Source organism: Pantherophis guttatus, chromosome 13, assembly GCF_059756535.1.
Source record: "Pantherophis guttatus breed Tessera chromosome 13, ASM5975653v1, whole genome shotgun sequence".
Taxonomy (NCBI): Eukaryota; Metazoa; Chordata; class Lepidosauria; order Squamata; family Colubridae; genus Pantherophis; species Pantherophis guttatus.
Window position 1 is genome coordinate 2,748,623 of NC_142075.1, and position 26,062 is coordinate 2,774,684.

The window sequence follows — 26,062 nt, forward strand, 5'->3', positions numbered from 1 at the left end:
CCGTCTGCCAAACAATATTCATTTATTGCTGAACTTCTTCAGAACTGGAAAATAAACACAGTAGCTCTATGCACAAAAGGGGCAACGCCCCAGGAGTAGAACACGGCGGCCACAGACTGTGCAGGGCGGGCCTTGACCGTTCTGCCAAGTAAGGGGGGGGCGCTTTGGAGTCCACCAGATCAGGGGAGGCTTTCCGACCCAGGCTGCTCTTTCAGAGTTCAGGGCAGAGGTAGATTGCAACACGGCTGGGAAGTGAGCGCTTGCGGTCCGGTCCCGAAGCAGACTGAGGGAGATCTGCTTAGCCTCCCAAGAACCCCCGTCCCCCAGTTGCTTCAGCCAGGACTCTCAGGGTGGGTCTTCAGGGTCGCCCTGGCCAGGTGTGGGAGGTAGAGTAAGGCAAGTGGGGTCCCGCAAGGCCGGCACCCCAGCTAGGGACCACCAACCAGCAGAGCCACACCTGGTCAAGAGGCGGCTTGGGAGGGCCACAGAGGCTGTAATGGAGCAAGAGCTGCAGATCCAGCACGGTCCTCCCTGTGCTCTCCTGTTCCGTGCAGCCCAAGCCCTGCTTTATGGGGGGGGGAATCCCTCCTCCCCCCTTAACCAGGCCCCTCCCGGTCCAACTATAGCATGTTGTAGTAGGCGATCTCCTTCATGGTCTGTTCTGCCAAAGCAGACCCACCACTGGCATTCCCCACTGCTCCGTAGTCGTAGGCGTTTTCCTCATAGTCGTCCATCTCCTGCTGCCCGTCCAGTTCTGAGGGATTGGTGCCTGCCAACTCCAGCATGGGGTCTGGGGAGAAATGCAAACATGCCAGGTTGCTTTGGGGGTCCCTCTGGGAGAAGAGCGTCTGGGGCTCCCCTCTCAGCCATCTTCCCCCCCCCTCCAACCTTGGCTGTCCAGGTTGAGGTCCATCACGCCATGCTTGACTTTCATGTGCCGACTGAGGTTCCCCTTCAGGTTGAATTTGCTGGAGCAGTAAGGGCACTTGAAGGGCTTGCTGCCGGCATGCAGGTGCATGTGGCCCAGGAGGTTGTACATGCGGTTGAAGGACTTCCCACACACCTGTAGACAGAGAAGACAAAGTGTCTCGATGGCAGGCTGGCCAGCTCCTGGCAAGGGCCACATCAGGCCTGCCTGGCCAAGTCCAGAGACCCTCCAAGGGGATGCCTGGAGAGGAAGCAGCAGGCCTTCCAGGAGCCTTTCCAGGTGGCCAACATGCCCCCAAGTTAAAAAGAACACTTGGAACGTGGCCCCAAATGCAGCTGGGGGGGGGCAGACACATGAGATATGAAGCTGTGGCTGTTCCCAGCCTCCCTGCCCCACCCCACCCCGGCGCTACCTTGCACTTGAAGGGCTTGACAGGCGAATGCACGATCATGTGGGTCTTGAGGGTCTGCTTCTGCACAAAGGTCTTGAAGCAGATGTGGCATTGATAGGGGCGCACGCTGGTGTGGATCAACATGTGCCGCTTCATGTTGGCCTGCAGCGTGAACTCTCGCCCACATACCTCGCACTTGAACTCCTTCACGCCCTGAAAGAGACAGAAGTGGCCACAGTGGCCTGGCTAGTAGTCCTGGGAAGGTCTCCGGCTGACCTCAGCAGCTCCAGCCAGGACAGTGAGGCAGGAGAAGGCTGCTGGACCCCTGCGTGACCCCGGCCTACCTTGTGGGTGAGCGAGTGCTGCTTAAGGTGGTGGATCTGGCTGAACTCCATGCCGCACTCGGTGCAGACGAAGGGCCGCACGTTCTGGTGTTTGAGGGTGTGGTTCTGCAGCTGGCTGCGGTAGTGGAAGGACTTGTTGCACTCGGGACACGGGTACAGCGTGGGCCCCTGGTGCGTGGCCAGGTGGCGCTTGAGCTGGGTGAGAGTGGAGAAGTCCAGGCCACATTCCACACACACGTGGCAGCGGCCGCTCTCGTGCTTCCCCTCGTGGGCCTTGAGCTCGCTGGGATAGGCAAAGCCACGGCCACAAAAGCGGCAGCTATAGGGCTTGACATCCGAGTGCAGCAGCATGTGGCGCTTGAGGTGGCTAGTCTGGGTGAAGGCCTTGTGGCACACCTGGCACTTGTGGGGCCGTGTGCCCTGGTGGGTGAGCAGGTGGGTCTGCAGGTGGCTGGGCTGCTTGAAGAGTTTGCTGCAGTGTGGGCAGGAGTGCGGCTTGATGCCATTGTGCCCCAGGATGTGGGTCACCAGGTTGTACTTGGAGGTATAGGACTTCTCGCACAGGCGGCACTGCCAACGCTTCTCTACCAGGTAAGAATCGTCAATCTGGACATTGATGTCCAGGCGGTCCATGTGCACCTTCTTGCTGTGCTCGCCGGGGACCTCCGGCTCAAAGTCCAGGGGCTCCTGCCAGGCAAAGCCTGCCCCACTCTTGCCTTGCTCTGGGGGAGAGGCCGGCAGCTGGTTCTCCATGCCACTCAGGGACGGCAGGCCCGGTGGGAAACTGCAGCCGCTGGGAAAGGCTTCTGCCCTGTCCAGGCCAGCTTGGGGTGGGCTGGGGAACCTTTCCTCATAGGCCCCCAAGGAGTGCTCTTGCTGCGGGGGCCTTCGCGGTGGCTGAGACCGCCTGCTGAAGGGGCCGAGGCTTGCCATCCTGCTGGTGCCGCTCTGTCTGGTTGGCTCAGAACACGGCTCCTCCAGGTTGCTGCTCTCCCCCTGCTCTTCAGGGCCACCAGCAGGTGCTTCGGGGCTCCCCTCCTCCTCCTCCTCCATCTCGCCCCTCTCGTGCTTCACCTTCGGCACCAGGCGCACAGGGGGCCGCTTCCTCCTCCGGGCCTGTTTCCCAAAGGAGGCTTCCGCCTCCGGCCCTTCCTCTTCCTCAAGGGGCTCCCCCTGGGATGGACCAGCCGGGCTGCTGCCTTCGGGCTGTTTCAGTTCAGCGGCTGCTGCGTCGTCATCCAGTTTTCCTGCCAAACTGGAGAAAATACTGTCTGGATTGACCGTGCCTCCCAGGAACTCATTTTCGGACACCAGACCCAGGACAGCAGCTTGGGCCAGCGACAGCACCACCACTGCCTCCGTCTGGGTCCCGGAGCTGGCAAAACGTTCCATGCCTTGCACCATCCAGCTGAGCTGCAGCACCTGCAGGAAGGAGAGAGGAAAGGAAGCTGTGAGCTCGTGCCTTCTAGTGCGGGCACAGCACCAAGCTTGACACCAGGGAGCCACCAATTCTCTGGCCTTGCCCAAAGTCCAGCCAGAAGCCCAGGCATCTCCATCCACGCTGGCAGGAAGCCCAGGCATCTCCATCCCAGGCAAAATTTCATTCCGAAGGAAGCCAAAAGGCAGCTACGGGCATCCTTCTCTCACCCCGGAGAATCACAACTGCCAAATAACATGTGGTTCTCACTTAACAACTATGATGTTGACTGTTAAGTGACCATCTGAAGTTGTGACATCACTGAAGACGTAACTTTACAACCGGTCCTTGCACTTATGACCAACACATCATCCCACGGTCACATGATCACCATCTGGCAACAGGCTTCTGGCATGCAAAGACACCGAGTTGGAAAAATCACAAGTTGTGGTCAAGTGATGTCTTGCTTAGCGACCACACTGCTTAGCAATGGAATTGCAATCCCAACTGTGGCCGTTAAAGAGACACGCATCAGGAGTCTACTTGCATCATTTCCAGGTCCACTGGAGCATTTTTTCACCTTCTGATTATGAGGAGAATTTAACTGAAAACATGGGCCCAGATGTGGTCCCCGTCAGAGTCCTCAGAGCAACACCACCAAGCCCCGCCAGGCAGGCCCGAGGGCGGGGCCAGCAAGGAGCCAGGTGGGGCCCCGGGTATCGTCTGCCACAAGGGGCCGCCCGGAGCGTCTCTGGAGAGGGAGCCAAGGGGGGCTGCCTTGAGGGCTCTCGGGAAGCAAAAGCCACCTACCCGCCTGAGCCGGGCTCCACCTGCCGAGGGACCCCCCACCCGGGCGCCCAGGGAAGCTCCGCGCGGCCTCCCCGGCGAGGGCCCCGCAGCCTCCGCGCCCGGCCGGCAGGGACAGCCGACGAGGGGCCTCCAGAGAGACCTTCCGGGAGCCGCGGCCTCCTCCGACCGACCGGAGGCTCCACCAGCCGAGACGCCGCCCAGGCCGGAGCTTCCGCCTCAACTGCCCGGACCGGGCGAGCCGCAGGTGCGGAGCCCCGCCCCTCAAAGAGGGGGCGGAGACGGGCGGGGCCTCCGGGGCAGCCCCGCCCTTCCGCGCTTGGCTCCCGCCCGGCGATCCCGCCCAGCGGAGGCGGCCGCCTTGCTCGCGCCGGAAGAAACCTCGCCGGGCCCGCCCCCCGCCTCGCTCGCACACGCCCCGCCCTGTTCCGTCTCCCAAGCAACGCCCCGCCCATCTCCTCTGCCTCGCAGCTCTCCCCCCTCCCCCGCGGCGCTTCCCGGGCAGATTGGAGCCGGGTCCCTCCGCCCCCCCCCCCCGCCCCAATGTCCCCAAGCGCTTTTCCGACAACTGTGCCGGGGGGGGGGGCACTGTTTAGCCCCGCAATCCGGGAGCCCCCTTGGGAGCAGTTGCCCGCGCAGAGAGGCTTCTCCTCCGACGGCCCCGCTTGAAAAGCCGAGCAGAGTCCCTGGGAAGCGGCGACGGAGCTTCCCCTCCCCCCCCCGGGCTCCTGCCCTGCCCAACCCCCCGCTTGTCAGAAAAGCAAAGCAGGCGCTTCTATCCTCTCCTGTGCGCCTTCCCGCCCTCCAGGCAACGCACCCCTTGCCCAGAGGACCGTCCAGAAGTGGAGCTAAAGCAGCTTCATGACTGCTGGTCACAACCCTGTAACACAACCACAGGGCTTCAACTGGCGCCCACGGTTGTTAACCCTCTACCAAAGGCATCTTGTTTAGGTATCACAACACACATTTTGCTATTTTGCACCATCGTGATTTATATTGGGCAGACCTGGATGATGCAACGTGGAATGTAAGGCTGCCTAACGTTTGACGTCCTGAGCTGTTTGAATACTGAAAAAAATGGCATATAACTCCTGTTCCTTGAGCATCTGACCTCCTCGGCACAATGCAAGCAGATCAGATTGATGGAAGGACTCGAGGGATGCGCTGCACCCACAGACATGAACTCCTCCCACAGGCTGCCCCCCACCCCATCTCCCTCAGCAACGAAGAATACAGACTCCCCTCCAAAGCCTTCAGTTGTCGGCCCTACAAGGAGGGAGCCCCTGGGTGGGGAGGAGGGACTGTAAAAATAAAGTCCTGGCTGTGACAGCATGATGATGATGATGAAAATTATTTGCCACCTACCTCACCATGGGGTTAACTCTAGGCAGCTCTCAACCATAAAAAATGAAGAGATAAAAAGGAAGTTTAAAGAAGCGAAAGTGAAATAGAACAATAAAATAAAATAACCGACGAAAAAGAAAAAGAGAGACTACATCAATACGATTAGTTAAAAAAAAGATGGCTGGGAGGACAGAGACTTGGGTCACCATGTGTAGAAATATAGAGTTGAGTATCATCTGCATATTGATAGTATCTCAACCCATGGTGACGGACGGAGCTGGTGACCCTTTGAGAGCTGTAGAAAGTTATTCTATGTCTAAGGATGATCTCGCCCAGCGGCTTCATGTATAGGTTAAATAGAGAGCACAGAGCCCTGCGGCACCCCACAAAACAGAGGCTGTGAGTCTTGCTCCCATCAACACCAATTGGGAGCAACCTCAGAGAAAGGAACTGAAGCAGTTTAAAACTCGTGAAGCCAGCCCAAGCGGATATCATGGCTGACAGTCTCAAATGCCACTGAAAAGTCAAGAAGAGCAACAATGGTCGCACAATCTCTATCTCGCTCTCGCCAGAGACCATCCATAAGTGCGACCAAGACTGTTTCTGTCCCTGAATCCAGATTGAAAGTCATCCCGGAAATCCGTTTCATCCAGGACACTCTGGAGTTGTCAAGCAACCACCTTTTCTACCACTCCCTGTAAAGAAAAGATAGGAAACTGGATGAAAATTATCCAGGCAGGTGGGGTCAAGGGACGGTTGCTTAAGGAGAGGACAGACCAGAACCTCCTTAAAAGATCCCAGGAATATCCTCTCACAGTCAGGATTTTTTTTACTGCATGAACCCATTTGCTGGTCACCATCTGGAGGCTTTCAGCCAGGATGGACAGGAATCTAAAGGACAGGTTGTTGCACTGACAGCACAGAGTACCCTGTCCACTTCCTTAGGGGCAACAGGGTCAAATTTATCCCAAATTACTAGGCAAGTTAATGCCTGAGCACCTTATAAATTACTAGGCAAGATAATGCCTGAGCACCTCATAAGAACCTGCACCTCACAAGAGTTCCAACCAGGAACAAATCCAAGCAATTTTATTTGACAGGTGTTCAACAAATTCTTTTGGTGTCAGTGATCCAAGCCCCACCTCTTTGCACTGCACCTCTTGCAATGCGCAAAAGGGGTGGGGCTTCAATTGCACAGCTGTGGCCACCATGTTGGCTTTTTAACCCTTCTATGGATGCCCCTGGTGCTTCAATTCACAACTGCTAAGAATGGCAAATCGAGCAAAGGGTTTAAAAGGTGAAGACAGGCTGAGATTGCAAGCAGCAATCTGTGGCACCAGGACAAAATCCTAACATAGCTGCAAAGATGGATCAGATCACCCTGGTCTTGCCTGGCTGTGAGGACTATTAAACAGTGGCCCAGCCTGCCTCCAAGAGTCAGGGAGGTTTTCAGGAAAAGACAGGATGGCCATTTGTCTATGATGATACGAGGATTCCCTCCCTGGATGGGGTTGAAGGTCTCTCCAAAGTCTCTCCCAACATTAAATAATGGGACAGGACAGGATAGGATATATAACTATTGTATTATGGCTGACTGACCAACTTTATATCCAGCATATATAAGCACTTCTCAGTGGAACTACAACTACATATCGGTGGACCCAGATTGTTGGGGGCAATATGCTGACTTTGTAAGTCACTTAGAGAGGGCTGTAAAGCACTTGAAGCGGTATATAAGTCTAAGTGCTATTGTTACATGGAGGGAAGCATGCAATGAGGTTCTGTCCTAGGCCGTCTTCATCTTCCTAAACAATTTAGATGAGGGAATAGAAAGGGAACCAATTTTTTACTTGCAGGGTGTGTGTTTCATTAATTCCATCCAATCATAATAGTTATATAATTTAGAGGCGATCCCACTCTGTGGTTCTGGGCAGCTTTAAAAGAATAGGAATAATGAGGTGGAGCGAATGTCTGTGGACATTCTCGGTCATCCAGGTCACAGTTGTCTCAAAGGTGCTTTTTCAAAAGGCAACTGGACTGTTTTTTCCTTGAGGTAGGAGATCTTTCACTTCTTGGATGGGAAATGAAACATCTTAGTTTACCATAATGGAGCCTGAGTTTCTTTCTCCACAACAGATCTCTAAAGTTTCCAGGCCTTTGACAACCTCACTTGGGCAAGACATACAATTGGGTATCCTCAGCCTACTGAGGAAAATGGATTCCAATCTCTCCCCATCAATACAGCCTGGGAACAACCATGAGAAAAAAGTGAACCAGCAGAACATGGTACCCTCCACTCCCAATTTCCACAGCCAGCATGGAAGGATACTACAAGTGATGGTACTGGAAGCTGCTGACGGGCAAGGAGTGGTGGTTGCCACTGCCTTCTTCATGGCCAAAGAGCTGCCCCTCTCTCAAAGAAGCTGGGCCCAACTAGAGACTCCTCCAGGCATCTTTAACAATCTGCATGTAACAAAGGAGGTGGGGGGGGCGTGCTCACAGGTTAAAGGACCTTGTCCACTTCATTACTTAACCAGTAAAACCTGCTCCAGGAACCCCACAAGTCAGCCACTCAATTGGAGCCCAACTCTGAGCAGAACAACTTCATCTGCCGGACATCTGGAATATTCTGCACAGGGCCCCTTTCGTCAGTTTATCCTTCCCCATTAAGTCACCCTAAAGCCAACTGCCACCTGGGTCTTTGGCCCCCTAGCAGAGTCCCTGCATTTGTCTAGGGCGCTGCACTGTTTCCCCCAGAGCGCCTGCTTGGTATTTCCATTACCACCATTCACCAGAAATGGGCTACTATCACCAATCTCAGGATTCCACTTTCCTTGCTCTGCGAGGCTCCTCCTGGCTTTTCCATAATGCTCTTTAGTAAACTAGAGAAGGTTTAGCTAAGTTGCCAGACAACCTCAATCAGTGCCCTGTGCAGCATGCTCTGCTAGCCATCAGTTCTGACATATTTTAGTCAGTGTGTCACACAGCACAATCCATCTTTTGCTTCAGGTATGTTGTGCAGGCCAGCAACTCTAATATAAAGACTATCTGAAGTCAGGAAACTATTGTACTTAATGGTGACTTGGCAGACTGAGGATGGAGGGAAGGGAACAGCTGGCCTGAGCATTTCCCACCCGCAACTGCCCCCCTGAGCTGCTGGACACAAAATTAGAAAAAGAAGCTTATTACCCAGAGAGTTGAGAATGGCACATTAGAGAACCACCAAATATTTAATTTTAAACTAAATTATAGTTTGGTCTTATTTAGAATTTTGTTTGCTCTAACTAGATTGCTGTCCCGGGGGATTTCTGGAGTGACCCTGGGCATGCTGATGGGATGGATTCCTCCAGCTGCCCCCCCAGCCCAACAGGAGGACCATCTCTTTTTTACCAGGTCACACTGTGGGCTTCAGCTCACCACCCCTGCGTTGCATCTGGGCTGCAGCCTGGCCCTGCTTTCCCCCAGCTGTAGAATCCTTTGCAGTGAACAAGAGCCACAACTAGCTAGCTGGGTGAGCTCTGTGCCATTAACCGAAAAATGAATGGCAAGTGAGGACAGGATGGGTCAGGAGCGGACCGAATTCTCCCTCCTGCCCAGGCCCAGGGGCAGCTCCTGAGGCCACCGAGGGGGACGTGGCAGGCCTCCAGTTGCTGGATGCCGCCCATCTGGGAGAGAAAGCCCTTCTCTCTGGCTGAGAGAGGCTTTGTTTGTTGGGGCAGATATTCCCCCCACACACAACAGACATGCAATCTTGATTTTTAACTGAGTGTGTGAGTGAGTGATTTCTTTTTTGCAAGATTTCTTAAGGGTAGATTCTTCCTCTTTTCATTTGGCCACCTTCATTTTCTGCTCAGTTGGGAATTAACTTTCTTCTCCCTCCCGCCCCCCCCCCCCTCGGAAAGAGAGAGAACGTGAAAAGCCAAAAGGATTTTACATCTTTACACAAGGGGGGGTTGGCACAGCCTGTGAATCCGGGCTCCTTTCTTTTCAAGCGCTTCTCCTCTTTCCCCTTCCTGCAGCTCCATTCAGCCTTTCTTTTCAGAGCTCTCCATCCCCCCCTTCCTTTTTCCATCGCTTTTCACTCTGTTTCTCTCACCCCCACCCCCCTTTGAGGCTCCTTTCCCCCCTTTTATCCTTCCTCTATTCAGTTCCTCTAGCATGTGTGAGTGTGTGTGCGCACACTGCTTCTTTTTAAATAGCTTTTCTATTTTCAGAGAGCACATGGAACATGTAGGAAGAGAAATAATTTCAGCAAAAAAGGAACGTGAAAGTCTCTCTTGTTATTTTAGCAAAAGTTATTTTATACCAGGTCTTTGTAAGACAGTAAAGCTCTTATTCTCTTGGAACTGTGATTGTCTCTCCATAAGCAGCACAAATGTCCCCATATTAAAAAAAATATCCAGCTGGGACTCTGGTGCGTGTCCTAGTGGTGCAACCGCCAGCAATTTCCTGTGGGCTCATCTGGAGCATGGCTGTTCCTCGGCCTGCAAGTGGTCGCCTGCCTCTTTCTTTTGGGCCACTCTGGGATCGGGTCTCATGTGTGTGCCAGGCCAGCCAGAGTGGGCAACTGCAGTCACTGCCTCTTGAATTAAAAGGCTGCTCTAGAAGAGACGCCTCACTCAGGTGGCGGCAGGACATCTCTCTCTGTAAACGTGACAAAGGAATCTAGAGAGGTATTCCCAGGTAGGGTTGGCAGCCCAGGTGGCTGTCATTCTACCAAACGAGAAGGAAGAAGCAGCCTGTTGGGGCCACTGGAAACACCCTGCTTAGTTTTTGATATTTGGGAAGATGGACGGCAAAGGGCTCTTTCTCCAGAATTATCCCAATTGTAGCTCGGCCTTTTGCATGGCTTCTGAGACACTCACATCCCACAGCAGGAGACCAGAGGCAGAGAGGCTCACGCAGAAAGCGGTCGACCCCCTGAGCTGCTCATGGGAGTCCTGTCTAACTAGTTGTTAGTTACAATTGCTGAAGATGTGACAGAGGCGCTAGGAAGCTTTTTTTGATAAACTCACAATAAGGGGAAATCAAGTGCAGCAGCTCGTCAGTGAGGATAGAAAATGCTAACAGATAAAAGGCAAAGGGTATTTAACGCTTGCTTTGCTTCAGTGTCTTGTTCAACAAGGAAGTATGTAGCCAACAGGACAAAGAGGAGAAAAAAAACTTGAGCTGATTGAAATCCGGGCAGGCAATAACAGTTTATTTTGAATGAGTTTAAATCTCCAAGGCTACATGGGGAGGTACTGAGGGATGACAAAGGATATTAACACTGGGCCCTGCCCAACAAAATGTAATTCAGGGGTGAGAAAAGCCAGGTTTTACACTTAGGCAAGAAAGATCAAATGCACAGGTAAGAGAATAGATGGCATCTGGCTCAACAGCAATAAATGTAAGAGGGATTTAGGAGTCCGAGTGGACCACCAGTTAAGTATGACCTAGCAGTATGCTGTAGCTGCCAAACAGCCAATGCAATTCTATTAATCCTCTGCATTAACAGAGGGAAAGAATCAAGTTCATATGAAGTGTTGGTATCACTTTGGTAAAACCATACTTGGAATATCACATCCAGTTTTGGGCCACCAGAATATAAAAAAGATGTTGAGACTCTGGAAAGAGTGCAGAGAAAAGCAACAAAAATGATTAGGGGGCTGCAGGCTAAAATAGAACAGTTGCAGGAATTGGGTATGGCTAGTCTAATGAAAATAAGGACTGCGACATGATAGCAGTGTTCCAATATTTGAGGGGCTTCCACAAACAAGAGGTGGGGATCCACCTATTCTCCAAAGCACCAGAAGGCAGGACAAGAAGCAATGGATGGAAACTAATCAAGAAGAGAACCAACCTAGAATTTGACCGTAAGCGTCGCAGCGACAGAGTCTGGGAATTAGCAGGCTCTGATGAGCTCTGCGAAAACCCGGACTGATGAACCGCCACCAAGGGGTCTTCAGACCAGATCCATCCTGTAGGGACGGGGAAGAAGAAGAGGGACCTCGGAAGACCAAGAGGAACAGGTAAGTCCCTCGAAGGTCAGAGGAATCTCTCTCCGATTCTGCAGTGGAGGCGGCAGCCGTTATGGCTGTCAAGAAGCTGGGGCAACCAGACTAAATATCGAATGGTGAAAGCAACGGAGTTTTTGAAGCCGGGTGAATGACAGCCGACCCACAGGCGAGATAACAACAACAACAATAACAACAATTATTTTGAACCCCCCAGTGTAAAATTAGCAGCTAACAGGCACAGGGGAAGAAAAGAGAAAGCAAGCGGAATTTAAAGGGACAAACCTGAAAAGAAAATTGATTTTTGAATAAAATTGACTGGAAAATTTTAAGAATTAGAAGAAAGAACCCCAAAATTGGCTAAAGGATTGGAAAGAAAATAAATAGATCCTTTCTTGCTGAAAACTAAGAAAAATAAAACAAAAGACAATTGGATATTAAGCTCTGCAATAGAAGTGCTTTATACCTAAAAAAAAAAAAAAGAGGGGAAAAGCATTGTTTTAATTCGGACTGGACTATAAAATTGATTTGATACTTTCTAAGTTAAAAAGAAGCAAAAAAGAAGCTAGATTGTTAACAAAGATTGATACAAAATGGACACTCTGTTAAACAAGAGAATTGTGGATTCTAGAGAGACATCTTCAGGAGAAAAAAAGAGTACTGCAATTTGGAATTTTTGTTTTGGAAAACTTTGAATCATATGTGCCCCTTCTCTGTGGGGGCACCTACCCTCTGGAATCAACTGCCCCCAGAGATAAGGAGAATCCAAGACCTCAGTGCCTTCCACCGTGCCCTTAAAACCCACTTTTTCCAGCAAGCCGGGCTGGCTTAGGAAGAAATTTTTTTAAAATTTTTAAATGTTTAATTGGTTTGTGGTTTTTTAAATTTTGGGCCAAATTTATATAGATTTTAATTGTTTTTAATATTTGTATTTCATGTTTTTAATACTGGCTGTGCACCGCCCTGAGTCCTCAGGGAGAAGGGCGGTATATAAATTGAAAAATAAAATAAATAAATAAATAAATATCAGTGCTGGCCATGAGAACTTTTGGGGAGGATTGCTTTGTTTGTAAGCGGCCTGACTTTGGGGAAGAAAAGGGAAAACAATGGAACTTTTAAATCTGGAACAATACTAATACAGAAAGAATAAAATGGCGCAGGAAATTAGAGAAATGATGGAAATGATGTATTCATCATGGAAAGCGGAAATAAGAGGAATAATTACGATGCTACATGGAGAATTGAAACTTGAGGATCCAAAAACTCTATCCTGGTCCTATTAGATCTCTCAGCGGCTTTTGATACCATCGACCATGGTATCTTACTGCACCGGCTGGAGGGGTTAGGAATAGGGGGCACCGTGCTTCGGTGGTTCTCCTCCTTCCTCGCTGACCGTTCGTAGTTTGTGTTGGCAGGGGGGCAGAGGTCGACCTCGAGGCACCTTATTTGTGGGGTGCCGCAAGGGTCAGTCCTCTTACCCCTTCTGTTCAACATTTATGTAAAACTGCTAGGCGAGATCATCCGTGGTTTTGGGGTGAGTATTCATCAGTATGCTGATGACACACAGCTATACATCTCCACCCCAGACCACCCCAATGATGCCCTTGCTGTGATGTCCCGTTGCCTGGAGGCCGTGCGGATCTGGATGGGGAGAAACAAGCTCAGACTCAACCCCTCCAAGACCGAGTGGCTGTGGCTTCCGGCGTCCCGGTATAGTCAGCTGGTACCATCACTGACAATAGGGGATGAGATCTTGCTCCCCACAGAGAGGGCCCGCAACTTGGGTGTCCTCCTGGATTCACGGTTATCTTTGGAAGATCATTTGACGGCCGTGGCCAGGGGTGCCTTTTATCAGGTTCGCCTGATTCGCCAGTTGCGTCCCTTTCTGGATCGGGACGCCTTGCGCACAGTCACTCATGCCCTAGTTACCTCCCGTATGGACTACTGTAATGCTCTCTACATGGGGCTCCCCTTGAAAAGCACCCGGAGGCTCCAACTGGTCCAGAACGTAGCCGCGCGGGTGATTATGGGCGCAGCTCGTTACGCCCATGTAACACCTCTCCTATGCGAGCTGCACTGGCTCCCGGTGGTCTTCCGGGTGCGATTCAAGGTGTTAGTTATCACCTTTAAAGCGCTCCATGGCTTAGGACCTGGGTACCTACGAGACCATCTTTTGCCACCAATAGCCTCCCACCGACCAGTTCGTTCTCACAGGGAGGGACTACTCAGGGTACCGTCAGTCAAATTATGTCGACTGGCGACTCCCAGGGGGAGGGCCTTCTCTGTGGGGGCTCCAACCCTTTGGAATGAACTGCCCCCGGAGATACGGAATATCCCTGATCTCCGTGCTTTCCGCCGTGCCCTCGAGACCCTGATGTTCCAACAGGCGGGGCTAAACATACGAACATGTGAATGATTTTTTAAATGTTATCTAATTCTGGGTTTTATTTAATTGACCAAACTAAGTAATAATTTTAATTAGCAATTTTATGATGTTTGTGTGTCTATATTTTTCTTGACTGTACACCGCCTTGAGTCCTACGGGAGAAAGGCGGTATAGAAATATAATAAATAAATAAATAAATAAATAAATAAATAAATAAATAAATAAATAAATAAATAAATAAATAAATAAATAAGAGAGAGAGCATGTTCAAGCCGACAAGGAAACAAAGACGGAGAAGCAAGACACAGAGACTGAAAACAAAAAAGAAGATAAAGACCCGGTGGTCTTCTGGGTGCGCTTCAAGGTATTGGTTACCATCTTTAGAGTGCTCCATGGCTTAGGACCTGGGTATCTACGAGACCGCCTTCTGCCACCGGTAGCCTCTCACCGGCCAGTACACTCCCACAGAGAAGGGCTCCTCAGGGTGCCATCGGTCAAACAGTGTCAAGTGGCGGCCCCCAGGGGGAGAGCCTTCTCTGTGGGGGCACCTGCCCTTTGGAACGAGCTCCCCCTGGAGATACAGAGGATCCCAGATGTATGCACTTTCTGCCGTGCCCTCAAGACTTTTTTATTCCAACAAGCTGGGCTGGCCTAACTCTTTTTAATTTTAATTTTAATTTGCTTTTTAAAAAAGGGGTGTTTTAATTAGTATGGGCCAAATTTGTTTAATATGTTTTAAATTGTTTTTAAATTTTATATTGTATGTGTTTTATCTTTGGCTGTTCACCGCCCTGAGTCCTTTGGGAGAAGGGCGGTATATAAATCCAAATAAACCTAAACCTAAACTTAAAAAGGAGGTTTTTAGAAATTACATTGGGATTAACAATGGAAAAAAACAGAAAAGGCAGAAAGAGTCAAAGAAGGAGAGAAGGGAGGAAAAGAAAGAACACAAAAAACTTAAATGATTACACTGGGATTAACAGGGAAAAGGAAAAAAAGAGGAAAAGGATGGGAAATGACAGGAAATGCAGGGCAAAATAGAAGAGTTCAGATTTGTGAATCACAGAATGATTACACTGGGATAAACAGTGGGATAAATACTAGAGAAGTAGGAAAAGGAGAAAAGAGATAGGAAACAATGGGAAATTTAGGGCAAAAGAGAGTTTAAGATTTCAAAATACAAAAGAAAAAAAGGGGAAAGAAAAAGGTGAAAATAAAAATGGGAAGGGAGAAAAAGAAATGAAAGAGAAAACCATATGATTGCAAAAATGAAATGAATAATAAACTGTAACAATTGAAATAACTAGTATTACAATAAATTGTAATGTTGAAATATGAATTGTAGTATAAAAATGGGAAACTTTATGATTGCAAAATGAAATGAATAACAATTGGAATATTTGTATTGTGTTTCTCTTTTTTTTTCTTTTAAGAAATATGAATAAGTTTAAATTGTAACAATTGAAATGGATAACAGCTAGAATATTTTTAAGTTAATTATTATGTGAAGAAAGTAGAAATGTTTAATTGTGATATACTAAAATGTTGGGATTTGTATTTTCATGATATAAAATAAGAGGACTTATTATTATTATAAGAATTAAACTTATATGTAAGTAAGTACATATGTAAGAATATGTAACATTACATAATGAAACAAGGTGAGGATAGATATACAAATAGATGACAATGGGAAGGGGCAAAATATAGAAGGGAAAAACTGAATTTGATTAAGATTAAGATTAGAGGTGAGAATGTAGGGTAATATTGGTTCTTAAAAAATAGATGAGAAATGAATATGGCAAAAAAGTAATATAGAAACTCTAAACTTTTTTTTTTTTAATTTGATTTATATGCCGCCCTTCTCTGGAGACTCAGGGCGGCTTACAATGCGTTAAGCAATAGCCTTCATACTTTTGTATATTTATACAAAGTCAGCTTATTGCCCCCACAATCTGGGTCCTCATTTTACCTACCTAAGAAAAGATGGAAGGCTGAGTCAACCTTGAGCCTGGTGAGATTTGAACTTACAGTAATTGCAGACAGCTTGATGTTAATAACAGTGCTTTAGTCTGCTGCGCCACCAGGCTCCTTAATTGAAATGGTCTTTTTAAAAAAATAGATGAAACTCAATTGAAATGACTAAACATTGTTTAAATTTGTGAACCAGCCAAATACTCTGTTCAAAGAAAATACATTGTATGTTTGTATGTGTGTTTGTCTAAAAAAATAAAAAAACCTTTTTTATTAAAAAAAAAAAAAGAGAACCAACCTAGAACTAAGGAGACATTTCGTGACAGTGAGAACAATTGACCCATGAAACGGCTCCCTTCCAGAACTTGTGGGTGCTCCATCACTGGAGGCTTTTAAGGAGAGACTGGACAGCCATTATCACATTTAACATAGAAAAGTACTGTATACAGTTCTTCTCATAGGAAGCCAATACTAAATACCCAGATGCGGAATGAGGGCTCTCTGACTTGACAATATGACTTGTAAAGAAGATAATGGAATTTATTATAACTTGAGCCTGAGTCAGCAATGTGATGTGGCTGCAAAAAAAGGCGAAGGCAATTTTATCCTTCAACAAAGGAAGCCAACTCCTAAAGCCCCAGAGGCAAAAGTTCCACTTTACGCTGCTTTGCTGACACCCCTCCCTTCACGACCCTCACTTGAGGGATGTCTGTTAGCCAGCCAGCTGAGTCGGGTCCAGGAACCTGGGACGAAATCCTATGGAAAGAAACGGATCAAGCTGAGCACGTGGAGCCTTGAAGAAAGAAGGCTGAGGAAGGGCACATGGCAACCTTTTCTGTCCTTCCAAAATCCTGGAGACAGAAGAATGGACCAAACACATCCAGAAGAGGGATTCTGACTTAACGTTAGATAAACTTCCTGGCAGGAAAAGCCCTTAAAAAGCAACACTGGTTTCTGGGGGTGGGGGAGAGTGGAGGGTCTTCCTTCCCTAGATGCATTCAGGTGGGTCCAGCCAGCCTTTTGAGCGGCCACTTGGATTTCTGTCCTGAGCAAGTGGCTAAAGCCTAAGCAGTTGTCACCCTTCTACAACACTTGCCAGAGAAAAAGTTAAACCCTTCATTTGAATCTGAATCTGAATGGAGATGGGGGAGGGGCACGGGGGAGGGCAAACGCAGCATCTTCCTTCCTGTCTTCAGGGCATCAGCTGAGGCACTTCAGAAAGCCTCTTTTGGAGAGGCCGGCCAAGCAGAGGAAAGGTCTGCTAGCCGAGACTGGATGGGTGGGGGGCTGAGGGGGCCCTCCAAGCCCAAGTGTTAGGGACACAAACAGCCCTGAGAGAGGCAGGCAATGGCAAGAGGGCTGAAGAAGAGGGGAGGGGCCCCACGGTTGCTCCTGTGCTTAGTCTGGGGAAAAAAATTCCCCATAAATAAATGCAAATGCAGTATGGTGAAAGCAGGCGAAGTTGAAAGACAGGCTTTGTTCAGGACACATCCAACAGAACAGGAGACAATCTATAATGTTTCCAGCTGCACAGTAGAAAAGCCAAAGCAAGAAACAAAAGTGAAATAGCTTTGTATTACAGACAGTCCAGCCCGATGGAACAAATGGAGAAAAAAAAGCCCCTCACCTCTCTGGTAGGTCTGACCTAACTCAAATGGCAATTCAAAAACGTTTGGATATTTCTTGCTGATAACTCCACAATCCACATCGCAGACAAAAAGGGATTGTCATTTATGCTCACACTTTACAATATAAATCCTGCCAAGGAAGCTTACATCGACATGGATGATGCTACCTAGTTTGATAATGCCTGCAAGGAACAACCAGGTTCAGAGAGCACCAAGGATGCCACCGAAGCTTACATCAAGTTAGAAACCAGAGACTGGGAAGATACAATGGAGTCCCCACCTCTGGAGTCATACAGAATATTCGCCACTCCCTTTCTGTGCAACAACCGTGGGAAAAATTGTATTTCCCCATCTCTTTCCTAGCCAGGTCCTTCCTCTCTTCCTCCCAGAGCTTGGCTCCTGGAGCTTTCTCCTCTTAGGGAGCCTCCTCTGCACCTGACCCCATTTTTCAGTTGCCCCGTTGAACTGCGATGCCCAAAATTGCAGACAGCTTCAAAAGGGATCTGACCAGGGCAGAGTGGGCCAATTACCAGAGGGAATATGGCATTTAGGGTTCTCATCAGTGGTGAAATCCAAATTTTTTTACTATCGGTTCTGTGGGCATGGCTTGGTGGGAGTGGCAGGGGAAGAATACTGCAAAATCTCCATTCCCACCCCATTCCAGGGGAAGGATACTGCAAAATCCCCATTCCGTCCTAACTCTGGGGCCAACCAGAGGTGGTATTTGCCGGTTCTCCGAACTACTCAAAATTTCTGCTACTGGTTCTCCGAACTGCTCAAAATTTCCACTACCAGTTCTCCAGAACCTGTTAGAACCTACTGGATTTCACCCCTGGTTCTTGTCTTTTCCTCATTGTCGACACCCAGATTCTTCTCACGTGTTCTGCCGCCAAGTCAGATCTCCCCTCTGCTGGGATCACTTTGAATCTTCTTTCTCCTTTACAGACAAAGGCTTCTGCTTTTGAAAGGAGGCAGTAATGCCGCTAGCAACACTGTCTCTTCACCCATTTTCAGGAACAAGTCTACCTCCCTTCCACAAGAGACTCCTTCAGCTACCTGAAGTCAGCTATCGTGTCTGTCCCAGTCTAGGAATATACCCAGCATCTCCAAGTGCCTCAGGTGAGGCTTCTTTCCAACCTCCTTATCCATCTTGGATGCCACCTTCGGACATGCTTGTTTCTCAGGGGATTTCATAAGAGGTGGCGCAGAGAATTAGGTGCAATACTTGTTTGCTTATTTATAAAATTTGGAGGCTGCCAACCATTCTGATTCTTGGCAACATCACGTCAGAGAGGAATAAGGGCTTCTTTTTATGCTGACATTCTACTCTTATTGAAGCAGCCGAGGATTTGACTGTTTTATACCTACATCACTTAATTGTGTTGCTTTTAGCTTCTCGCCCAGGTCCTTCTAGCACATGCTACTATTCAGCATGCTGCCCACAATATCACTCCCATGTCCTTGATTTTTCATCCCAAACATATTTTTCTCTGCTGAAATTCATCTTGCCATTTTCTATCCATTTCTCCAACTGATATATTACGATCCTCCTGAACCAAACTGCCTCCAAGCCATCTATAAACTTGCTAAGCGGCACAGGGCCTTGACTAGCTTGATGCAAAGGAGGGGCATCCATTTCTTGGGCACAGCTGCTCAGCCACATCTGTACTGATCTAATGATGATCAGCCTCAGGTCTATGTGGCAGGTCTTGGAACCTTGACCTCATTGACAGTTGCCAGATGCTCCTATCATCCCTTTATTTCTTTGGTTGCTTCCCACCCCATCCCCGTTTGTCCCTTGTTCTCCTTCAGCCCATTTGGAGGCCAAAGCAGAAAAAAGGTCCTCCCTTCCTGCCACCTGTTGTTAGCCTATTACTGCATTTATCTTGCCAGCAGACACACCTTCCCTTTTACTACCAATACTGCAAAAAAAAGACCTTTGGTGGTTTCCTTTGCCAGCCTCAATTTCATGGTTGCTTTCTGTAGTTACTGGCTACTTGCTCTCTACCTGCGACGATCACACTCATCTTCCCATTCTCCTGAACTCTTAGTTCCATTGACAGCTGCATTCATAAGCATTTCTTAAGCTCTCTGCATTTTTCTCTCGGGTTAGGCGATTTACTTCCGGTGCCAAGTTTCTGAGGCATTTCCGGCCCAGCTACCCTATCTCTGCACAAGGAGTCCTGCTTGTGGGGGCAGCTCTCTCAACATGGCCAAAGTGGCTCTGCTGACATCCCGCACTCCAGTTTCTCTTTGGGTAAAAACACCCTAGGTGACGTATTTGTTTCCTCCCCAAAGTTCCCACTGCTTTCAGTTCATCTGCCACTGGTTAGGATCCAAAGTCATCAGCTACTAATCTCTCTTCTGGAAAATTCAGCACTCAGCAAGATCACTGAGGAATTTGGGGACCTTCAGTTTTGGCTGAGTAGTTTTTCTGGCCTATGTCTAAGTCGTGGAAGTTTTTCCTTAGGACCTAGCTCTCCTCCTCGAGTGTTTTCTGCAATCTGGCCAGAAGGGTATTATCTGTATCTTCTGCCTGGCCTGATGGTATATATAAATAAATAAATATAGATTTGTTCTTTCCATCTTCTTGTGTTGTTAATCACTGCCAGCTGGAGGTTCAGTGTTCATTCTGCATCTCAGTGCTTATGCGCCCATCGTCCTTCACACAGGATGCTCCTTCTCCTCCCCTCCCCCTTTGCTTGGGATATTCCTTTCAAATAAATGCTCCCCTTCAGTCCCTGAATTCCAGTTGCAGGTTTGCCCCACCAGGTCTCCCCACTCAAACTCAATTTCATTGAGGGCCCCATCAGCATTATGGTTGCCCTCAAAAGGCCAGATGCATAGAAGACTATGACAACTCACAGTGGCCAGGTAGGCGTGGCTGGGTGGGTGTGGCTGGCTCGATGTCACTCACTGGCCATGGCTGACTCAGGACACTTGGATCGGGATGGAAAAAAGTCACATCGGCTAACAACATGGGGACAATTTGGTGCCCCACAAGCTCCTTGCCTCCCAAACTGCTGGCAGCCAAACATGCGTGTCACGCACACACACACTCACCACATTCCAAGTTTGGGGATTTTTATCCACAGAGGAAGGAGACGGCCTTCTCCCCAAGCCCAGGCATGATTGGCAGTTTGCAAGTTCAGATGTAGATAAAAATCTCCAAGCTTGGAATGGGGTGTCTGTATGTGTGCATGTGCACAGCACGCCAAAGGAGACATTCTTCTCCCAATCCGAGACATTGTTGGTGTTTCCTTGTCTGGTGCCCCCTCCCAACAATGCAGGAGGCGAAGGAAAACGATGCTGCATATGGAAGGGCGGCAGAGAAAGTTTGCAGGAAGTAGTTTCCTAAGAGTCCAACTTCTGCCTTGACAGAGGATCAGGCAGGAGAGCAGTGCTCCCTGGTCTTGCATGAGGGAAGCTGGCCCTTCTCAAAAGGGAATCCGAGTTTCCAATTGTGTGTGGTAAGGATGCTGGCTTGTTGGGGCAGCCTTTCCTCATGCAGCTGCCCCCTCCCCCCACCTCTCCACAGAGCTGTCGAGGCAGAAGTTGAACTCAAAGGAAACTGGTGGCTGTGGCTTTCCCATCCATGGCCAGGGCGGGAGGTGGGGTGGGGGGCCATCCGGGTGAAAGGGAAGTGCTCGTGGACTATGGGGCCCAGCGGGCAAGCCTGGGCCGGCAAGCAGGCCATGGAGGCAGTGAAAGCGCTGGTGGCAGGCACAGAGCTGCTGCTGGGGCAATACAGTGCTCATCACAGGTCACCTGCGTGCTGGCCTCCACGCACTCGGACCTTCTGTGCACGTATCCAGGGGAGCACCTGGCCAGGCTGAGCTGGGCCGGGCCCAAGGCTAGCCCCTCACTGTGTCCAGGGCAGCCCTGCGGGCCAGATCTAATCACAACACGGGCCAAATCTGGCCCATGGGCCTTGAGTTTGACATGTCTGGTATATGAGGATCTGGAATTCTTGGATCCTACACGTAGGCAATTTCTTCTTCTACTGATGTTCATTATGGGATGCCCCCCTATTTTGCATAACTCCTCTCTGAACAAGGGGAGGACTTGAGATTGCCCCGAAATGCTCCACACAGTTGCTTTTCACAAGGAGACTGCAAGACTGCAATTTCCAGTGAGTTTGGAGCTCTGGGAGGTGAGGGAGCAGCTATCTTGCTCAAACTGCAGTAAGGTGCTTAGAAAGGACACTAAGTTCATATAATTCCTTTTGTAATCACTTTCAAAAATGATTGTCAAATGAATTTCAGCTATTAGAAACCTTTGGATTAACAAGCTTGACAGCATCATGTAAGTTTCCTTCAGTCCTTAGCAAAAGTTTTAAATACAAGTTTAAGAACTTAATTTTTTTTATAAGCAGCAAAAGGGCGATTAAAACTTCTATGTTACAAGGGTCCAGATAGATTTGAAAAAAGATTTTGGAATTAATTACATGAATTCTTCTCAGTGGAAAATGTTTGTTTTGAATTCACATAAAAAACATGATCGAGTGTCTGCCTCTATTGACAGACTATATTTAAAAGAAGTAATGAAACAGGAAGTTTTACTAAACAAGACTGATCTGAAAGTGGATTTAAAAATGACATATGGAAGAAGATGCTACATTGGACATACAAATGAACCACTTGATGTCTTAATAATTAAAAGGGATATGCAAATAACAAAATAACAAGCCAAGAGAGTAGCCTGGATAATTTTCCTATATTGGATTTACAAGAGTTCTGTTAAAGCTTTTAAGAATTTTGTGAAAAGTGATAAATAAAAATAAAAAGAAATAAAGTACTTAGGATATTATTTGAAGAGACTAAAAGATCATGATTGTTAAAAAATAATATGAAGTTGGTTCATTTTATCATGTTTAAAATAAATACGATGTTATTTCTGGTAACCCTTAATGAACTTTTGCTGATATCAGGACAGAAATGATGAGGCTTTAAAATTTGTTTAAAGATAAGATAGGATATGGGAATAAAAGATAATTTGTTGTATTTTAAGGGAAGGTTAAAATTCTTTATACCTGTTATGACAAAAGAGGAAGTTGTTTCTTTATATATTTTTCTTTACTATATTCTTTTTGTGTGTGTGTGAGAACAATCAACCAGTGAAAAGGCTTGCCTTCAGAAGTTGTGACTGCTCCATCACTGGAGGCTTTTAAGAGACTGGACAGCCACTTGTCTGGAATGTTATAGGATCTTCTTGAACAGGGGGGTTGGACTAGAAGTTCCTTCCGAATTTGATGATGTTCTATGTTCTCTATTTTTTCACTTATTTTTCTCTTTCTTTGTATTGTTTAGTTTGTATTAATTTTTTTTCACTTTTAAGTATCGTTTTTCATAAAATTATTAAAAAAAGAAATTATCAATCAATCTGGCCTCAATACCTAGGGACAGTTGGAGTTCTGTTAAATATCTTAAAATATATTAATTATTAGCAAACTAAATTAATCAAATCAGCATGGTTTTGTCAAGAACAAATCTTATTAAGACTAATCTGATTTAATTTTTGTTATTAGCTAGCATCCTTAATAGATTGCAGGAATGCTGTGGTTGTAAAATGTCTTGATGTGGATGAAGAGGCAGAAGCAGCTTATCAAATTTGCAAAATGCACAAAAATGGATGGGAAGACAGAAATAAAATTGTGCTTGTGATAGAGAAATGGAAGAAAATAACAATGACATTCAAAAAGGTAAGTGCGCAGGTCTTCTGTCACGAAACAGAAATCAAATGTTCAGGCCTAGGAAGTAGTTCTCTGGCTTGTGCACCACTTATGAGAAAGATCTTGGAAGAGTAAAAGACAACATGTTACTATGGGACACAGGGCATTTGCTGCAAAAAAGGCAAGTAAATGTCTAATTGCACCAAGAGTGGAGTTTCACTTTCTTCTGCTGTGGGCAAATCACGTCAAGAGCTGATGTCCCTTTCTGAAAGAAGACTGAGGCTGCTTTAAACGAGGTTTCTGCATTGAGCCAGAGGTCAGATTCAATGGCTTTATGGGGCTGGGTCATGGAGGTTAAAAGGCAGAATGAGCAGAATTTTGCAAAGGGTACTAAAGACCACAAAATCAGTCTGTGTGCACCTAGAAACAATACATTGCTTCTTGGAGCCACAGAGGCTTATTACAAACAACACAAGTGTCAAACCAAGATGGGACATACAAATATCCAAGGTGTCCCAGATGCCAAAACTGTTGTCTCTGTTTCAATGGGGTGAAGACAGATAAATGAACCGCTAGAAATTTAGAAAAGGAAGATAATAATTATATTTTAGTCTTCAAGAGAGAGATAGCTGTTAAATTTGTTAAGCAAAGGTTTCTGAATAGGAAACACACTTTCCCCCCTCCTCTGCTCCCTCCTTTTAGTTTCAGTTCAACTTCTGGAGGCAAGTGGGATTCCTGCATTTCCTATCCTCAGCCCTCCCAGAAGCAGAGCTAGAGAATGGCTGGAGGGAAAGAGGAAGACTCTCCCCGATGCTGTCAGCCAAGCCAGGAGGAAGGAGGCGTCTGGGAAAACCGGCCATCGCCCAGGGAGACACGAGTGGGAAGGCTCCTCTGACTTCTCGGCATGAAGGAAATGATGGGGACAGTTATGAGTTAAGAAAAGCAAAAGAAACAAGCAGTCCATCCGTTGAAGGTGCAGAATAACCCTCAGGTTGGCGTATGTGCGCTTGTGCTCTCGCTCTCCCTCCCCCTTTCTCCCTCCCTCACACACACACAGGAAACACCAGGGAGACTGAAACAGGAACAATAATATGAGAAATGAACAGAGGCATTCTTCCTTTTGAGAGTCCAGCCACCCTTCCTTTCTTCCTTCTTGGTTTTGCCTGGAATGGCCACCACAAGTAAACACTTCCTTCTCCTGTTTTAAGTTTACACAGCCTTTTATAAAATTGGGATAGAGAGTAGTTGGCTAAGTCACTAAAATACAACCCTCTGAAGAGATAATGGTGCTGAAGGATGTTAACAGCAAGCCAAAACTGTGGATTAAGAGGTGCCTTTTCAACGTACATTGAAGGAAGCTGATGTACCTCAAGTTCCTCAGCAACCCCCCCCCCCCCCAAGTCCTCTCAGGGATCTCTTCCAAGAGGCTGCACTGAAGGTCTCAGCCAGGACAAAAAGCAGGAGGTGCTCCCACCAATACCTGGGCTCTTATTTCCCCTGGGGAGAGATAAAGAGTCTTCCAGGGGTTTCATACTGAGAAGCAAGTGCAATATTTGTTTGCTGTCCATCTCGCCATGAGGCACTTCTGGGCAGTTACATGACAATTATTTACCCTAAAACCATCTGGAAGTTTTCCCTCTCTAACCACCGAGGCCCTGCTTGGGGAATGCCCCTTGACCCTCCTCTCTGGCACAGCACTGAGCAAGGGGCCTGGCCTCCCCGCACCCCACCCGGGCGCAGTCCCTGCCCTCCCAAGCCCACCTCTCCGTCCCTGCCGCTGCCGCCCTCCTCCCCTCCCCCAGCCTTCATCCAGGGGCCTCGCAACCCCAAACAGCTCGGCCCTCCCGCCCACCCAGCCCTTCTCCAGCGCCGCGAAGAGGCCCGAGGAAGGCAGGCGCTTCGACCGCTGATCTCCGCCAAGGGCACCCGGGGCGTCGGCCTCGAGCCTCAGTTTCCCTCGGGGGGGGGGGAAATTGGGCGGAGAGTCACTCCCCCCCAGCCCGTTCCGACCGGGGGGGGAGGGGGGAGCAGCCCCTCTTGGGCGGAGGGCAGAACTGGCCGCCACCGTCTCCGCAGCGCGAGGACAATCGAGGCCGCCACGAGTGGATCCCCGGGCGGGGGGGCGGCCGGAGCTGGTCGGGGGCGGGGGGATCACGGCGCGGCCTCCCGAGGCGCTCCGGTTCTCCTGCCTTCCGGGCAGCCTCGGCGGCGCTGCCTCTTCCAGCGCCGGCCGGAAGGTCCTACCAAGGGCGCCCCCTCCCTTCGTCGCCGCCCGGCTAAAGCGCGGTGGCGCGCAGGGCCCGCGGCCCGCCACGCCCGGGAGCCGCGAGGGAGCGCCGCGCCACCCGGCCTTCCGGAGCGGCTCTCCGGGCGGGCCGCCGGGCAGCGAGCGACGCGGGCGAGACGATCAGCTGTTCGAGGGGAGGTTCAGCGCGCCGAGCCGGAAGGGAGGCGGCCAGGAAGGGCCGCGGCTCGGAGCCGCAACAGGTAACCCGCCGCCGCCGCCGCCTCGGCGCCCGCCGGGAGCCTCTTCCTCCGCCGGCCTGGCACGACAAACTTTGCGCGGCGGAGGGAAGCGGCCCGAGAGCCGGGGGGGCGCCCCACGTGCTCAGCGGCCGAGCCGAGCCCCGCGCGCCCCTCCGCCCGCCGCCCGCCCGCCGCCGCCTCCTCCTCCTCCTCCCGCGGCGCCATCGCTGCTCCGCCGCCGCCGGGGCCGAGAGGGCGGCGGCGGCGGCGGCCTCTGTGGCCTGGCCGGTTGTCAGGCGCGGCGCTGCCCGGCGCGGCCCTCTGTGTCCGGGCCCGGCGCCTCCTCGAGCCGGGGCGGAGAGGGCCGGCTAGGCCGGCCGGGGCGCCGGTGAACTCACCCTGGGAGTCCCGCAGAGGCTCGGCCGCGGGACGCGCAGCCCCACTCGGCGCGGGCGAGGCGAGGGGCCTCTGGGGCGGCTGCCGCAGCGCTGAGCTCCGGCGGCGCTGCTGCTGCTGGCGCGTCCTCAGTTCCCTTTCCCTTTTCTCTCTCTCTCTCTCTCTCTCCCTCGCAGGAAGGAAGAAGGGAATGAGGCAGGGCTGACGTGAAGGGATGCAAAACAGCCCCTCCTAACCCGCGCGGAGAGAGAGAAAGAGAAAGGCGCAGAGAGGAGGGAGAGCCGCCGCCGCCCTTTTATCTCGCTTTTGTTGTC

At 49.5% G+C, this 26,062-nt stretch overlaps 1 protein-coding gene across 4 annotated transcripts; it reads right to left on the bottom strand.

Moving 5' to 3' along the window:
* Positions 1–5: 5 nt before the first annotated feature.
* Positions 6–26,062, bottom strand: ZNF710 (zinc finger protein 710). Of its 4 annotated transcripts, none has more exons than XM_034435543.3 (5): positions 25,751–26,062; positions 1,664–3,085; positions 1,341–1,532; positions 889–1,063; positions 6–790 (listed from the first exon to the last, which is right to left on the bottom strand). In XM_034435543.3, exons 2-5 carry the CDS (start codon positions 3,065–3,067, stop codon positions 621–623), a joined length of 1,941 nt encoding a protein of 646 aa, XP_034291434.1. In that variant the 5' UTR covers positions 3,068–3,085; positions 25,751–26,062; the 3' UTR covers positions 6–620. The 4 variants fall into 4 exon arrangements, with proteins under 4 accessions (XP_034291434.1, XP_034291433.1, XP_034291435.1 ...); XM_034435542.3 differs by lacking the exon at positions 25,751–26,062 and adding an exon at positions 3,891–4,284; XM_034435544.2 differs by lacking the exon at positions 25,751–26,062 and adding an exon at positions 3,351–3,455.